The following is a 17,048-nucleotide window of genomic DNA, read 5'->3' on the forward strand; positions in this document are numbered from 1 at the left end:
CTAGAATGGGAGCGTTCACCACAATGCACAGCGCGCTGATTGGCTGTTTGCTACGTGGCCTGGCAACCAGAAGAGGCTTTACCAAACAGACACACCCCCCTGCAAGCGAGCATTCAAGCTAGCTACGACCGCTAGCTGCCTACGTCTTCTAGAGAGATTCAACCGTCCAGATACCATCATGTCCTCAAGAACTCTGCCTCTGCTATTCATTAACCTCGGCGGAGAAATGCTGTACATCCTGGACCAACGGCTTCGTGCTCAGAATATCCCCGCTGACAAAGCTAAGAAAGGTAGCTAGTTTAGCAGCTATCCAGACCACAACACAAATGTCACCCTGCAGTAAAACGTCAGTGTTGCATTGCGTTAACCTCACATTCATTTCAGTCGGTTTGTCCGTCTACTGGTTGGTGAATTAAGAATCAGAATAAATAGAAAGTCAATGTAAAGCAACGATATATAGCCAGGTCAAGCGTTAACAATATTAGGTCAGCTGGTTGTCTTATATATTCACATACTTTGATAAAATCATAACTCACATAGATAGTTACTGTTGCATGGGGCACTGTAACTGTGAGCCCTGAGTAAATTTAGAATTGTAGCTGAGTCCCAAAACTCTATTGTCAATAAATGTGTCGAATTTTAGCATATATTCAACTGTGGTGTGCAACAGCATTGTTTAAGTTTTAAGTATTTTGTTATTGAGCAATCTGGTTATCATAACATTTCATTTATCTATCTCCTTTCAAATCACAAAGTGTTCACAATAGCTGGCTGGATAGTGGATGACAGAAGGAGAGGTATTATTGCAGAGCTTCAGCATAATCATGCACTGGATGCATTAGTGGCTCTTTGCTCCGTTTTGGCTTAGACTGAAGCAACATGCTTAATAAACGGTAGTGCATGAGAAATATACAACAGCACAGATCAGCTCACAAATAATCTCTCTGCAGTCTCTGCACCCAGCTAGGCGGTTGCGTTAATCAAATGCTCATTTCCTGTCCACAAACTTTATTGGTTATTCCACATTAACAATGACGGGAGTTGTTGTAAAACAGTGATTGATATCTGCAAGTTCTATTAATCAAATTAAAGAGCATTTCAACTTACCTCGTAGGCCCACGTGCAACATAAACTACCTGCCATAAGACCATTGCTACATAAAATTGTCTCTTGCCTTAAGAAAACTAGTGCATTGGACTTGTTTGTACTGCTTATATCAAGACGCTCATCTGGGGTCGCCACACTGTCTTTCTGCACTGAGAACAAGCGTTACATTTTTCAAGTTTATCACCTTTGCCTCACCCTTGAGCCAATGAAAAGCTTGTGGAATATTTTGAATAACTGATTGATGGATGTAATCACAGCATACGATTGCTATTGCCCCGCTACTGTACAAACTAGGGCACACGCTGATGGCTTTCCAAGCTACTGCTTCATTAGGTGCCTTTGGGATAGGCTTAGGATGAAATGATTTTGGTCAACATATAGTATAAAATGCTGCCTGCTTCTGGAGCCTACTGTAACTCTTTGTGGACTGTTTTGTTTTATTGTTTTCCTGAATAGTTATGAATGACATCATCACCACCATGTTCAACAAAAAGTTTCTCGAAGAGCTCTTCAAGCCGCAGGAGCTTTACTCCAAAAAAGCCCTGCGGACTGTGTTCGACAGGCTCGCCCATGCCTCCATAATGAGACTCAATCAAGCGAGCATGGACAAGGTAAGTCGCCACGTACACGTGTAGCACTCCGTTGCATCGTGCACACGTTGAATTGTTCCTGTTCCCTTTTTCGCCTAATGAAAATTTTCACTTCAGTGCTCCAAGCTTATCCGCACATTAATCACCTTCTCACCAACAGCACAGTGATGCCAGTGGCTGCCGCCTCAGTATACTCACTACATTAGTATTTTAGAGTCAAGCATACTACAGATCTACATTAGATAAATCTACACATCAATCAATGCTTCGTATTCACACAAGTGTATGCATGTGTGTCCCTCCTCACAGCTCTATGACTTGATGACCATGGCTTTCAAGTACCAGGTGCTTCTCTGTCCTCGACCGAAGGACATCCTGCTCGTCTCCTTCAACCACATGGATGCAATCAAAGTCTTTGTGAAAGACACTCCCAGCATTCTCGGCCAGGTTGATGAGACAAACCGACAGCTCATAGAGGTATTAATGTCAACATATCAACAGTGACTTATTTTATCTGCTTTCCTGATTCGTTATTTTCGGGAGATATACTATGCTGTCTAACTGTTTGGATTATAATCACATACATTGAGCTACAGGGTGATTTCACATGTTATATTTTTTTCATTGTTTGTGTTATTAAATGACGTTTTATTTTTTAGATGTATACAACCTTGTCTAGTGGAGACTTCCAGCTGATCAGACAAACTCTCCTTATCTTCTTCCAAGACATGCATATAAGAGTAAGTCCATTTTGTTCTCAAATTTCAATCATGAGGGGTAAATATACTGGATAATATTATGTTGTCTTTGTTTTTTTTCTTTTCTTTACAAGCCTGTTTCTATGTTTTCTTCGATGCCAGGTGTCTATTTTCCTCAAGGATAAAGTGCAGAACTCTAATGGCCGCTTTGTACTTCCCACCAGTGGTCCGGTGCCGTATGGAACACAAGTCCCATGCTTGATAAGGTACCACTTTCTATGGCTGTTTATCTCTTTACTCTAGAGAATGATGGAGAGATCAAACAAGTGGCTTAGATAGTAAAATGTACCGTTGGTCCTTCCAACGTTCTCAATGTTTACTTTTTGGTCTTCCATGTGCTTGCTGACCTTACCCAGACACCGTAATCTTAAGTTAAGCAGGCCTATCTGCAGCTAATGGCATTACAGAGGTTTTGTTGAACAAGAACTTACATTCTAATTTTAGATGCGTTCGTTGTGTGTTCAGCTTGGATCTAATTGTTTAAAGGAGACAGACATATCATGCTCATTTCCAGGTGCATACTTGTATTTTGGGTTTCTACTACAACTTGTTTACATGCTTGAATGTAAAAAAGTATTGTTATATTAAATGTTTTTGTATTTGGTAATTCCAGGATGTTCAGCTGCAGTGGTGAAGAGGTGACCAGGCGGCAGTTCAGTAATGGAGGAAACTACACCGCTGCTCTCCGGGAGGGATCTTTCGAGATATTTGGAGACAGAGTCACCAAACTCGGGACAAACATGTAAGACGCTGCAAAGTACCGCAGATGTACATGAACTTGACTTGGTGATACTGTATTAATGCAATTGCAGGGAGTTGATGATGATTTCCTGTCATCCGGGTTGTGAGATATTTAGAAGTCCTTAATGGTGTAGTGATGACGACGCTTCGGAGTCCTAGATATTTAAACTTATGTGGTTTGCTGTGGCATAATTTCATTGCATTATGTCTTGAAAGTTAAATTCCGGGGCCTTCCCACTAGTCAGTAAAAGTATAAAGCCTTCTGGATGAGTACACAGATCATCTTTGGCATTATGTTGCAATGACGGGTTCATCCTCTCTCTTTCGTATTTTCCTTCAGGTACAGTGTAAGCCGCCCAGTGGAAACCCACATGTCAGGAACATCTAAAAATTCGGCTCAGCACGCTAAGGTGAAACAGCTGCACTGTCGGCTCTGTAAAAATTCATGATTTTATGAATACACAAACTGTACATGAACTTCATGCACACACAAGTTATATCATTAACACCTTGTGACCCTGGTCCAGGGGTCTGCTTACTGATGCACAATTATCAGTAGCAGGATCTTGTTAAAAAAAAAATTGGTTTAGCACCAATATACTGAAGTAAACAAGCCATTGTGTATCAACAGGTCAACGTTGCTCCCAATCCTCTAGCCAAAGAGGAGCTGAACCTGTTGGCCATGTTAATGGGAGGGTTAGAAGTTCAGAAGCCAGGAAATGCAGACAACGGCTTCCGAGTCAACCTCTTCGCCACCGATGAGGAAGAAGAGTGAGTCTCCTTTTTTTGTTTGTGTACCGTCACTGTGTTGGGTGGCACTTGATCATATGAAACTGATACCAACATTGAACTGTTTAACTTGTTTTAACCAATCAACTCTAACATTGTGACTCTTTTTTTCTTCAGAGAGGCATTAATATCAAGACCAGATGACCTTTCATATGGAGTCATAAACATCCAAGCAACGAAGGTAAAGCTTAGTTATCTGTCCTCACAACCTCTTCCTTTTAGTTTAATGTAATTGGATGTCCAGTATTTGTGTAATGAAAATGTAATCTTTATTGTACATTTAGTGACGCAGTTTTCTGTCATCTAAGGGCAAGTGTAGACTAAAAATCTGTTTCTAAAAAAACACAAGACATTGTTTTTGTCCCTGACTGTTGTCACGAAGGCCTTAGGGTGCACCAAGTGATCTCACACAACCTCGATTGATTGTGATCGATTACTCCTGTTGGGGAGGAGCTGGTGGAGAATACACAAGAAGTCAGTCACCGGAAATGGTGTCCGGTTTGTTTACAAAGCTAGTGATGGAGCTTGAGTGGGCCAGAGTTCACGGAGCCTCCCCTCCATCTCTCGTGTCCACTCAATAGGCCAAATGCTAATCCTCATATTAACCCTCTTTGTAGCTACGATGTTTGTTTTATTTTCGACTGACTGCTTTCCTCTGATTGGATACTGCTCTCCTCCTATCTCAGTCTGGTCTCTAATGTGTCCCAACTAGTGCATCTTGTTTTTGGCTAGGGTGAAATCAAATGTGTTTAAAACGTGACGTAGCGTCTGGGACAGCTCACGGCGTGGGCAGGACCCGTCACAGAATGGCTCAAGGTTGTTGTGTTGTTTATCTCAGAACTGAGACGTTTGTCCGGGACAGACAAATCATGGATACAAATATTGTAGTCTTTTACCCTTGATAATCAACACCCATGATGGGACTCTGGGCCAAATGTTAATCATCTCAATGATAGGCTTATCGTTATACAGTCAGTGATCAGAGATTTGAGGCTTTGCCAGTCTAACAGGATTTACTGTAATGAGGTGCAAGTCCTTGTGATCACCACTCTGGCACTACTTGTGATTGGGTAATCCAAGATGCATGTCAATGCCAGGTCTGAAACGGGGCCGTTGTCTTTCAGGACCAGCAGGCCAATGCAGAGCTGGCCAAGATCATGGGCGAGTTCACAGAGTCTGGAGATCAATCTCCCGGTTCCAGCAGCAAAGGAGACGACCTTCTGGCCATGATGGACGGGCTGTGACGTGGTCACGCTGACAGAAATGCCCAGGCAGCGGGGAGCAACGCATCGTCAACGGCATGTTCGACTGAAGGCCAGTCTGCTTGTCTGTACCTGCATATTACACTGCAGAAACCTCACATGCAGTTAGAAATCCTTCCTCTTTGGGTGCTTTTTCAAAATGCAGATGTGAGCCGGTGTTTCCATTGATTGTCAAATGACCAACTGCACATTTGCATAGTTAAGTTGCAAAGAATGTGGTGAGCCCAGCTTTAAGCTGTAAGACACTGTAATATGATGTTTGCGGTAAACTGAAAAGAGTTTCGGTGCATCACAATATACAGTGGGCCGATGTCGGTGTGTTGAACATGTGTATGTGTTAATTGAAAAACTGTCTTTTTGGAGTTGGACTGCGCTCCTGTACACAAAATACATATTTCTTTAATTTCACGCAATATCATTTATCTTAAATGTTAATTATACATCTCAGTTTTAGTTGATTTGATTATTTATGGTCCGTAATTCCATGTCACACCATGTTAACTTCTGCTGTATTCTACTGAAGAAGTGACGATATTGTGGTGGAATCGGAGGAAACCCAAGTGCTCTTTCTGATGTGATTTGAATTTCCTCAAATCTTTATTTTGGTAAGAAATATGTTTATCTTGCGTCACACTTCACGTCCATAAAACAGTATAAGGAGCCACTTGTAAGGCATTTTTCGCTATCCTGTGATCTATAGTCTGGACGTGTTTGTCTAATATGTAAATATATTAATTGCATACTTTATTTATTTAAATGTATTATTTTATTTGTAGTATTGCTACAGTTGGTAAATTGTAAAATGTGCTATGTAGGATTTTTAATAAATAGATGAATGTTCTTTTTTACACACATTGTATGGACTGTATCTTCAGCTTTGCTACTGATGCAATGGAGTGTTAACAATGGCGTGAACCTTGTAACAGCTTGTTGCAGTTTAACAGCTCTAACAATAGAGGGAGCTGTCTGACCTTTATAATAATAATAAATAATAAATCGTGTACTGCGTGTGGTCTGTCCAAAGTGACTACCACACATTACTACATTGCATTTTAGTATGCAGACATGTAGTCTTTAAAAACAAAGCACTAGATTTTTTATTTTTTTTAAATAACTCACTTGCTGTATGAGTGTATGAGTGTATAGGGTTCACTGAAATGTAAAACAAGAAATGTGTGATTGATTATATTCAGCTATATCTACCACCAAACCAGAACATTAAAAGCAATATGCTTGTAATCCCCAATTAGACTCCCGTCCACAAGCACAAACCTACGATGAGAATTGCTAAAGCAACAACTATCTGTACGCAAGATATTTGTGTGCACTCTGCCTGCAGATGGGTCAAAGTGAGACAGTCTGCACTCCCCCAGTAAACCACACTCGTACACACACACACACACACACACACACACACACACACACACACACGAGCGTGGTGCATACCGTGCAGGCAAGACATGCTGAGACATTTCTCTGATCTGATCCGAGGGAGGAGGATTCTGGTGAGGTCTTCCGAATAATCTTGGCAAAGGAGAGACAAGAAACACTGCATGCCCTGAGGATACAACCTACCTGCAAAAACACACAGAAACCAGAGCTCATGCCAGTCATCCCTGTTCACTGGAGTCAACCAAGCTCACTAGAAAACATGTCACCAAGACAAGATTTGCAAGAATGCTTATATGTATTTCATAATCAAGATAATTCTATTTTATTGGCATATTCGTAAAAAAAACAAATGTGATTTCTAAGATAATGAATAATAGTCACTCATTTTAAAGTGATGTACAAAATTGAAATAGCACTAGAAAGGGAAGACTTGCACTGTTTGTCCCATTAAGGGAAACAAATGAATTTAAAAACAACAAAGTCTTTAAAGTACAGCTGATTTAGTTTCTATAAACACGGCAAAAGAGACGCTAAAATGTGTTTCTCTCACTAACCTTGCATTCGAGTTATGATTCAGTTTCCTCTTTAGAGACTGTGGGCAGGACACTGTAAAGCCACAGGCTGACATGTGTTTCATGTGGCCAGGGGGCCTGTGCTCTGCTGAGTCAATGCAGGAAGACGAGTGCAACTCAAATAAGCCTTTGCCATTTAGGTTGCCCTCTCTGTTACACCTGCCCACCGGTATGAAACCGGTAGCTGTGGGTGGAATTCAAGGTTAACAGTGGAGTCTAAATAGGGAACATGGGTGGGCTTTACTAAATGTCACTGTCATTCAAATGTTTGCTGAGTAAATAACCACAAATGTTCCTTTTCATGAGCTGAATTGGTGAGTGTATTAGTAATGATATCCTGTTTCATTGCAATTTCTACACAAAGATAGCATAATACAGAAAATCTATGAGTAACTTACTTATTCAACTTTCACTAAGTCATATGGTTGAAGTGAATTAAGTGCAATATGTGTCAGTGGAGAGCCTTCTATGAAGCAAACATGTTAACCTGTGTTTTTTTTTTTTTGCAGATTGTATTTATAGATCATCTAAATGCTCAGCTGTTAGAAGTTATGTTCTGTCTGACAAATAACTCACCGCTACAATGATATGTGTGCTTGGAATTTATGTGCATGACACAATAAATAACTATGGTAATGTCTGAAAGTGGTGTTGCTTCATAGTGCAACAAACTTTATTTTAATGTACCAAACTTTTCCCGTAAAAACAACTATGATGTAATGTCTTTGGTTTTGCAACTTGTATTATGCAAAAAAATGTCATCATCGGTGCGCAACCATTGTCCAGGAGAGAGAGAGAGAAAGAAAAAAAAAACAGACAGGTGTTTGCATTGGTCGATCGCAGCTGTCAATCAAATAAATGTGTGCGTCATTTCCGTTGTCAGGTGGTGCTGTCGCTGTGGAAAGATGCGATCAGCGAAGAGCAAGAGGCTTTTCCTTAATTGCTCATTTCAGTAACAGAGGCAAAACAACCCCGAAACCAACCCTCTTGTGGTCTCGCCTGTTTCAGCGAGAAGCTCCGCGTATCCACCGCAGCGTTTACCCCAAGAAACATCCATGTTGTAAGCGGACAACGCAGACTTTACCCGGCGGTTTCGGCTCGAGGTAAGCGAGGTGGTAAAATGCATTGCTATCTAGCTTTCTGGCAGAGCTAGCCAGCTGTAACGTTACCTTACTGTGTTTAAATGGCCTCCAGGCTTGGCTTTAGCAAACGTCGCTTGCCTGCAGTCGTGATAGTAACACCGGAGGCAACATACGAATAACGTTTCGTGTGTAAGTAGCCGTAAACACTAGCTAACACTGTGTAGTTTGCTACGAAAGCCCAACTCCTTGTTGTGTTGTGTGCCCCTTTGTGTGGCCGGTGTGCCTGGAGCTCGGGCAGCGTCTTTAGCCGAATAAATCAGCCAGCTTTGTTGTCATACTAAGTCGGTATGTGCAGACTTAGTACGACAACAAAGCTACATATTCATTGTTAATATGTATGTTTTGTGTTCGCGTAAATAACTACTTCGTGCCAGACGTTGCCTACCCGGTGACACTATCGCACACCGTGTAAATTGCTGGTTTAGTTTGCGTGGCTTCTCTAGGTGGTCAAATAGTAACGTTAATTGTTGCGGGCAAAAACACGTTAGCACCTGGTTGCAGGAGTTATTGGCTGCATGTAGTGTGGTTTTTGCACAAGTTGTGAGGCATAACGTCAGCGTTTATACTAGTTTCGTGTACTCCAGAACTGAACGGTGTCCAGACCGTGTGGTCGCAAAATGGCACCAATCAACGTGTGACAGTCTGCGTGTGTGTGTGCATTTGTAATTATATTCCGTCTTGTCATTTGTAATGTGACCTCGCGTACACGCAGACGTGTTGTGCATTCAAGGACGCTGTTATTGCAATAATGTAGTCAACAACTGCAGTCAGAGTTATAGGCTTGATAGCGGTGGACGTGTGTCAGAGCTGACATGAATGATTGAAATGTCATTCAAAGCAGCAGGATTGAAGCATGTGACCTCCGGGTTGCCTTACTTCTTCGTCCTGTTTGATCTATTTGTGGATTCATTAATTTCGGGTCATACTATCTCTCTGGCTTCATGATCGCTCCAGATTTGGTTATGGACTTGTATATTTGCCACCTGCTGTAGTGTCCTTATGCTGTCTTTTGTCCATCCTGATGCTATCTTGATTTTTTTATTTTATTTTTTTGCAATCAAGCTGTTCTTATAGAGAGCCAGACAAGTGTCCCGGAGTCTGGGTGGGTGGATCCTGAGACACCTACGTGGTTGTTTTGTTCATATACTATTTAAGGAGCCCACATTTCTCGTGGGCACCGGCAGCGTGTCTCTCCTCCTTTTTTTTTTTTTTTTTTTTTGTTTGTGTGATATGATTCAGAGGCTGTATCTGTTCTTGTCCTCCCTCTGGTACAGTCAGAGGCAGAGGCAGCCTTGCTTGCCAGATCACTGGCTGTGCAGAGAGGCACAGCAGTGTCGGGAAAGGATAGCTGTGTGCTGTCATTGCGCTGATGTCATTTAGGTCAGTGTGCATTAGTTGGTAGCATTGACCTTTTGCTTTTTAGATGTGTCTGGGGTTGGCTCCACAATACAGCTGGTGTTTGGTAGGTAGATGAATGGCCGTGGGACCATTTGCATTGTGTTTTGCATACGTAGAGTCTGATTAGTGTGTTTTCAGGTGCATGGATTCGTATGTTTTTCTAGTTTGGGCTCTGTCTGCTTATTTTACTCAATCATCAGCCTTTCTAGCACTCGACCAACAATTTAATAGTAATCTGGCAGCAATGGGAACGGTACATTTTCAATTCTGCCAACCTTTTTCTTTTTCTTTTTTCCCAGGAGCCTTATGAATTGCAGTAGTTGATTATCCATTGCTTCGCCTTGCATGCTCTAGAGTGAGATGCTCTCTTACTATTGGCAGGGTGACGGTGTCACCCTGGCTTGTGCCATAAATGCCGTCAGAAAACCTCAGCTCATCAGACTCAGTGGGTGATGACTAGTGGAGATGGAGACAGATGGGCGAGAGACATGACGATGACACTGTCTGCTGTCTGGGATCACAAAAAGCCTCATGGAAGTGAGAATTCATACCAGCCCATACTGACTGCCAACTGTCCTGCCTCCCCTCTGCCCAAAAATGCCAACTGGCGAGTGGTGCACGATTAGTTTTGAAACAGGAAGAGGGCCTAATTCATTAAGAATATTACATTTCTCTAAGTTTGTTCCATTTGCAAGACTGGTTTCATATCCTGAAGTAGTTTTGGGCTTTGTCAGCTCTCCATTCACTGTCTGGTTTGCAGTTTATGAGATATTTTGGATGTTATTAGTCTGAATCACCTCTCTTGTTAAGTTGGCTAAAATATGAACACCGCTGCTATCAGTTCGTGACATTTTTACTTCAGATATGTCACTTTGTGTTGCCTGTCTTGTAGATGTAACTTCTATGAGGTGATTCTTTTTTTTCACTTGATGTGGCACATGTCAGAGGCTTGTTGGTACATTTGTCTTACAATCATTGGTGTCATCACCTGGTCGGTAAAGCATTTCTGTCCAATGGAAAGTGAGGACGACAGCGGGGTGACTCATTCCTCTCGGTCCAAGGCACTACTTCCTTGTTACGGGAAACAGATGGGGTTTCATCACATAGGAACTCCAGTCAGTAAACAAGGCATACCTCTTGCTCTCTGAATTCTGGGAGGTAGATCTGCTGTGGCAGTTAAAGTAGTTTGTGTAACGATGATGTGTCACACTGTGTCACCGGTCCCTCTGGCATGTGAATCTATTTCTTTATCATGTCGTAAGGGCTTGGCTTTTTTTCTGTTTTGTTTCGGCCTTGTTCGAACACGCATGTCCTCTCCAATGAAGGTATGCCAGATAAGCCGGCTGTACAGATTTTGAGATAAAACACGCAGATTGAGAGCGGAAGGATTTTTAAAAAATTTTTCTAAACCCAAGATATATGTTTCAGTGCTGAGACTCAAATTCAAAATTGTGTGCCAGTGTAATGCATTTAAATTGCAGATTGTGGCACATGCGCATTGCCTGTTGGGGAGATTGAATCTGAGGTGTCACCCTTGACGCCAGCAACCATCATTCTGAATGGAACCGTAATGGCCTCACATTCACACTGAGGTGTCGGTAAATGTGTGGGAGGGATATTTAAAATAGGCTGGGAGGAGCTGCCCTGAAGTTTACCTCTCTCCTCTATTCACTAATAAGTGCATTCTGTAGTACTACTGCTGCAGCTCTGGGTATAGTCTTTCTTTCTAAACAGACCGTTTATAAAGCCATTGCTTGGTTACAAATTGCTGCTATTTCGTAATCGGTTCAGAGTTTTGTCCATGCGGTCACGTGGATGCTCTTACCGTTTAACTTGACTGTCTTTATCCTGTGTACTAATCAGATTTATTCCCCTGTGCAGCTCCAGTATGTCCAAGCGGCGCTCGTCGGAGAGGGGGGCTGGAGATGCATCAGGCAGGGCCAGCAAGCTTCAATGTCCCGGGATATCCGGCAGTAACGCCAAGAGAGCCGGGCCCTTCATCCTTGGTAAGGGAGCAACCATTTTTTATTTTATTTTTTCCCTGAACCCCAAAAGTATGGATATGGAATGCAAAGTGAGTCGTGGGGTGTCCCTGTGTATACGCACGCCTAAGACAAGAATGTGAAGAATTTCGCTGATCCCCCCCCCCCCCCCGACATGGGCCAGAAAGGTCCCAGTCTGTGTTGGAGCAAGCTTATTCCCTCCCTCTGGGAAAATGTGTCTCTGCCTTTCTCTCAAACTTCTCTGTTTTCTACTACACGACCCCTCCACTATTTGCAATGCAGAGTGCCAAAGAAAACATTACACTCGGGGTGTTAATGGGTACGTGCACATGCGGCCTTTAATGAGTTGCAGTGGGAGCACACACTCCGTCCTGTAGCCTGCCTTTTGGTCATGCAGCTGTTTCTTTTCTTATCCCTGCAGGGCCTCGCCTGGGCAACTCACCCGTGCCCAGCATAGTGCAATGTCTGGCCAGAAAGGACGGCACCGATGACTTCTATCAGCTCAAAGTAAGTTGTTCTTGGGGGGGTTCTCTTTCTCACAAACTCGGCGAGTTAAGCACATGCTTCAATAAAAATGTAATTCGAAACAAAGCTATGATGTCCCAGTAGACATCTGAACCTTTGACCTTCCTTCGTTGGTGTTCATTTTATGGCCCCCTGTTTCCGTCTGGTGCAAACAACAAAATCTCAGCTGGGCGATCTGTTTATTGGGGCTATCCAATGTCTGTTACACACGGGAGGGGGCTATGGGGGGTGTGTATGGAAGGTAGCGCCCACCTGGAATGTCGACTTTTAACCCCCACGACTGTGTAGTGAGTCAGCGCCTCCCCTCATACCCGTGACTACAGAGCCTCCCTGTCTGCTGTACAGCTTTTTTGCTTTATCTATGAGCCACTGTTTTAAAGCTGTAAACCTCTTATACCATCTCCACTGCACGGATGTATGAGCTCTTGTCTTGTGACCTAATGTTTGCTCTGTCCTCACGTGTGTTTACTGCAGATCCTTACGCTGGAGGAGCGAGTGGACTCTGCAGGGGAGACTCAGGAGGAGAGGCAGGGGAAGATGCTGCTGCACACAGAGTACTCCCTCCTCTCTCTGCTGCACAACCAGGATGGCGTGGTCCACCACCACGGCCTCTTTCAGGTAGACAGACACCTGCACACATTCGGCAATTAGGTTGCATTTCTGTAGACTGGTGCATAGTATATCATAAGTCAAATAATTAATATCATGGACAAATGTCTTTTAGTTTATGGTGCATTACTCAGCACTGTGTGTGGGCGTGTTTCCTGTATAATTGCAAAAGCTAAATACACCAACATTACCATGGAAACGTGTCTGTAACTTTGTATTGAGTTCAGAATGTGGCGTCACCGTGTAAGTAACGCCGTGCTCTCATCAGCCCCGTAATGGCAGCGGTGAGCTTGTCATTAGTCCGGCCAGCTGCTTGTGTTTTGCTTATCAGGGTTGTTTCAAGGGAGAAGTGGGAGCACCATTTAAAAGCCATATTTATCTGTAGCCATTATCTATCCACAGCTCCATCCATTCATAAGGACCCCCACCCCCCCCTCACCTGTATTCCCGTCTGCCTCCTCCTTTAACTTTGTTATTGTTCCATCTGCCTCCTCAATGTCATCTCTCTCTCTCTCTCTCTCTCACTCACTCACTCACTCACACACACATATATATCTGTTGGTTCCACTCTGCCTGTGTTCTCAGAATAGCAGCATTGAGCCGTGCACTCTGATTCATTTAGGCCTGCGATATCGATTATTATAGTGCATCTCCGCTGTGAGAGAACCAGTTCATAATGTACACTTTTTCAGAGGCGCTGACTGCAATTGACAACCTGATACAGCTATCAATACGAAGTGGTGACTCTGCTATTTGGGGCTGGAGTTGGAATTCGAGGAATGAGCTCTGTTATTCATCCTCCACCAACCGATGCGTCGGGGTGGACGTGTCTTATTCATTGGCTGCATGCAGGCTGGTGATTGATGTCCTCTACTCTGCGTGAATCTATGTCCTTCTAAGCTGAATGAATCAGCTCGCTCAGCTGGCATCGTACAGGAATCCATTCAGTTTGATGCGTTCATGAATGCCTCAACCTTTATTGATTGGACACTGTTGGAAAGTGCCTCTAAAATGCATCAACAACTTACGAAGTAAGCCCCTTCCTGAAGATAGCTGCTCACGCTTCTCTTTGTTGTTTCCCCCTCCTTCAGGATCGCGCCTACGAAATAGTGGAGGACATGGAGGCCAACAAGGTGCGCAAGATGAAGAAGCGGATCTGTCTCGTGCTTGACTGCCTGTGTGCTCATGACTTCAGCGACAAGACGGCAGATCTAATAAACCTCCAGCATTACGTTATAAAGGAGAAGAGACTAAGCGAGCGTGAAGCCATCATTATTTTCTACGATGTGGTGCGTGTGGTGGACGCCCTTCATAAGGTGAGTCTATGAAAGAATTTGTTCAACTACTCCAAGAAAAGATGCACTAGCAGGGCTCGTTAATGTTTTTGGTTATTTAACAAAGACTTCGTCCTCTATTTCACCCGACTAAACTCCTGTTTCCAGGAGAATTCACTCCGTAGCTACTTCCATCATCATGTGTGTAATTCATTTTTTTATTTTTTTTTATTTTTTTTTTTTAACTAGTTGTGCGATACGGCAAATTTACTAGCCCAACGTGCCGTTTTACTTGCCCCGGGCAAGTAGGTGAGGCTTAAAGTTATTTTATACTCGCTGTAGTGAAACCGGCGCGCATGCCAGAAAATGACATCATCACTTTGTTATTCACATTTTAGTTCACATTTTACCTTTTGATTACTCATCGCCCATGTTCGTGTGCCACTCTCAAAAACAAGCAGATTGTTTTGATACCAATGATTCACGAAGCACAATCTAAGCAAACTCTCTTCTCTTTCTTTCCTCCGTGCAGAAAAACATTGTACACAGAGACCTCAAGCTGGGAAACATGGTGCTGAACAAACGGTAAGATGAAACTCGTCCTGTCATTCGAACTTGTCCAATCAGTTAGCTGGCCACTAACCTCTCCCATTATACCAGGTCAGTTGTATTAGCCTGCCAGTAAGTCCTTCTGTCTCAGCTCACGTGTGCGAGTGGCCCCCAGCAGCCTGTATCCAGTGTACGTTTGGCTTCAAATCCAAGCAGGGGTCACATTCTCAGACTAAGACTGAGATCAGTGGTAGGAACCCAAAGCCTTGCTCTCGTGTCTGTGTGTCGAGCAAAGGCTGTTGATTTACTCTCCGCGGTTGGATTGTTGGAAGCGGAGGGTGAACCGGACTCTGGTGCAAAACGGAGCAAAGAATAAGCCACTGCTTTGTTCCCAGTGGAAGAGCGAGCTGTGTTGTTCAGCACACAGGACAGTGAGTGCACCTCAGTTCAGATGGGCCCATGCAGAATGGAAAACTCCTCTGCACAGAGTGTTAAGAGAGATGTTTGTATTCAGGGGTAACCGCCACTTTCACAGTGTGACTTCTGCTATCTGGTACTTTGTGCATTTGTGCGGGTTTAGATGATTCAGCTAGATTTTTGCATTGAACCTGTGGATGGTTGCCTCCAAACAGCAGAGGTCTGCACACACTTTCTTGAAGACTGACAACCATCCCACAAAGCCGACCTTTTTCATTTCTCTCTCCGCTTGCTGCACATACCTTTTGCATTCAAACATAGAGCATGCTCGCATCACGCACCAGTGAGCGTAGTCATGGAGTTGCCTCACACTGTACTTTAGTCACTTCTCATGCATTATCTGTCAGTATGAGTACATGCATTGAGAGGTCACGTTCGCGGCTTATCTTTTTGACACATCTCAGGTCAGAGCCTGTTGTGTCCTCCTCCTCCACCACCAGTAGCAGGAGTAGTAGTAGTAGTGGTGATGAAACAGGAGTGTTTTGTCCAGGGGAGAGGGGTGGTGGGGAGAGGAGCATACGAACGGAACACTCCGTCCGAGCTGAAGACAAAGGAGAGATCTGCCAAAGGCCCCATAGCTCCGAGCTGACTCACTCACTCACACACACACACACGTGGACACAGTCATCATTTATTTACCCTCTACTCTGCTTTTCTTCTATTTTTCTTTTACGCCCCAATCCCTTTCCTGCTTTTATTGTTGTCATATTCCCTTTCCCGCCTGCTTTGTGCATCATACTTTGCTTTGCTTGCATGTTTCCTCTTGTCACGCCACCCTGGATGTGTGTGAATGTACTCTCCGTATGGGAAGGACGTGGGCCAATTTTAGACGCGGGCCGCTCCTAAAAATCCCCCGGCCTCCCCCGCTGCTTGTCGTCACTCCGGGAAATGCACCGATGCCACCGACAAGCTCAGCAGTTTCTGCATGAATGATGTGATTTCCTCTTGCAGAGCCAGCTGTTATGAAAGCAGGATGTCATAAATGAATCTGCAGGGTTGTTGTATGTCAGAGCTGTGTTGACTTCCATCGATGGAGATGCACCACAGCACGGTGTTCTGTCTGTTTTTGTCTTGTTTTTATCTCTTCCAGACAGTCTGACAGTTTGCATCACCATATGTGCTGCATTGTCTGAGTTATATTACCGTTTTTGAAAAATGCAATGATACTAGACGAGCAGTAGCCATAATTCAATAACACCAACTTTAAAAAATGTGAGTAAAAGTATTGCCTGTGTAAAGTTTGGCTACTTCTAGAACCCTCCAAATCACTGTTCTGACCAAATGATGTGTAGAAGTTGCCCTGCCTTTGACCTCCTTTTCTCGTCAGCAGTTGTATTTTCAGCAAAATGTTGCGGCTATGGAGGATAAATCATGGGGGCTGTTTAGGTTTCTGGTTTCCCGACTTACCCGGGATCACATGAACAGGATGCAGAGATGGTGTGGTCTCTCTTCGGTCCTCGGGGACCCTTGCCTCACGAGGCAAACATGCAATTTAATTTACCCAATCTCCGGTGCAAGAATAGAAGCTCGGGTCGTGATGCAGACGGACAAAAGAACAGACTCCTCTATGAAGGAAGCTTTTATGCCGAGGGTCCTTGAAGCGTTGCACTCCGCTCTGGCCCATCCCCGTGCAGATCACAAGGCCACTGTATGGTTCTAGAGATTTGGATCACAAAGGCTGCTCAAGGCTCGGATCATATAAGTAGCTGGAAATGATTTGAACCAAATGTTCTAAGGGGAAATTGAGATTGGAGCATTTGGTTGAAAATAGAGTGTTTGACAGGAATTGGCTCCAGATGCTGTAATAGGAAGTGTGTGTGTGTGTGTGTGTGTGTGTGTGTGTGTGTGTGTGTGTGTGTG

General features: G+C 43.6%; 2 protein-coding genes across 2 annotated transcripts in view; both read left to right on the forward strand.

Annotated features, from left to right (window-relative positions):
• Window positions 1-81: 81 nt before the first annotated feature.
• On the forward strand, window positions 82-6,345 carry oscp1b (organic solute carrier partner 1b). The gene is made up of 10 exons (XM_031853184.1): window positions 82-290; window positions 1,564-1,718; window positions 2,007-2,174; window positions 2,357-2,437; window positions 2,558-2,661; window positions 3,069-3,197; window positions 3,537-3,606; window positions 3,828-3,967; window positions 4,103-4,166; window positions 5,110-6,345. Exons 1-10 carry the CDS (start codon window positions 179-181, stop codon window positions 5,227-5,229), a joined length of 1,143 nt encoding a protein of 380 aa, XP_031709044.1. The 5' UTR covers window positions 82-178; the 3' UTR covers window positions 5,230-6,345.
• A 1,749-nt stretch (window positions 6,346-8,094) lies between these two features.
• The window catches only part of stk40 (serine/threonine kinase 40), a 16,724-nt gene continuing 7,770 nt past the window's right edge, over window positions 8,095-17,048 (forward strand). Inside the window, exons 1-6 of the mRNA XM_031853263.1 lie at window positions 8,095-8,314; window positions 11,633-11,757; window positions 12,176-12,261; window positions 12,754-12,897; window positions 13,980-14,204; window positions 14,695-14,747. Of these exons, the coding sequence (XP_031709123.1) occupies window positions 11,640-11,757; window positions 12,176-12,261; window positions 12,754-12,897; window positions 13,980-14,204; window positions 14,695-14,747 (626 nt within the window). The 5' untranslated portion in view covers window positions 8,095-8,314; window positions 11,633-11,639. The remainder of the gene's footprint in view (window positions 8,315-11,632; window positions 11,758-12,175; window positions 12,262-12,753; window positions 12,898-13,979; window positions 14,205-14,694; window positions 14,748-17,048) is intronic.

The sequence above is a fragment of the Anarrhichthys ocellatus genome, unplaced genomic scaffold (genome assembly GCF_004355925.1).
Source record: "Anarrhichthys ocellatus isolate YVR2014 unplaced genomic scaffold, GSC_Weel_1.0 scaffold13, whole genome shotgun sequence".
Classification (NCBI taxonomy): domain Eukaryota; kingdom Metazoa; phylum Chordata; class Actinopteri; order Perciformes; family Anarhichadidae; genus Anarrhichthys; species Anarrhichthys ocellatus.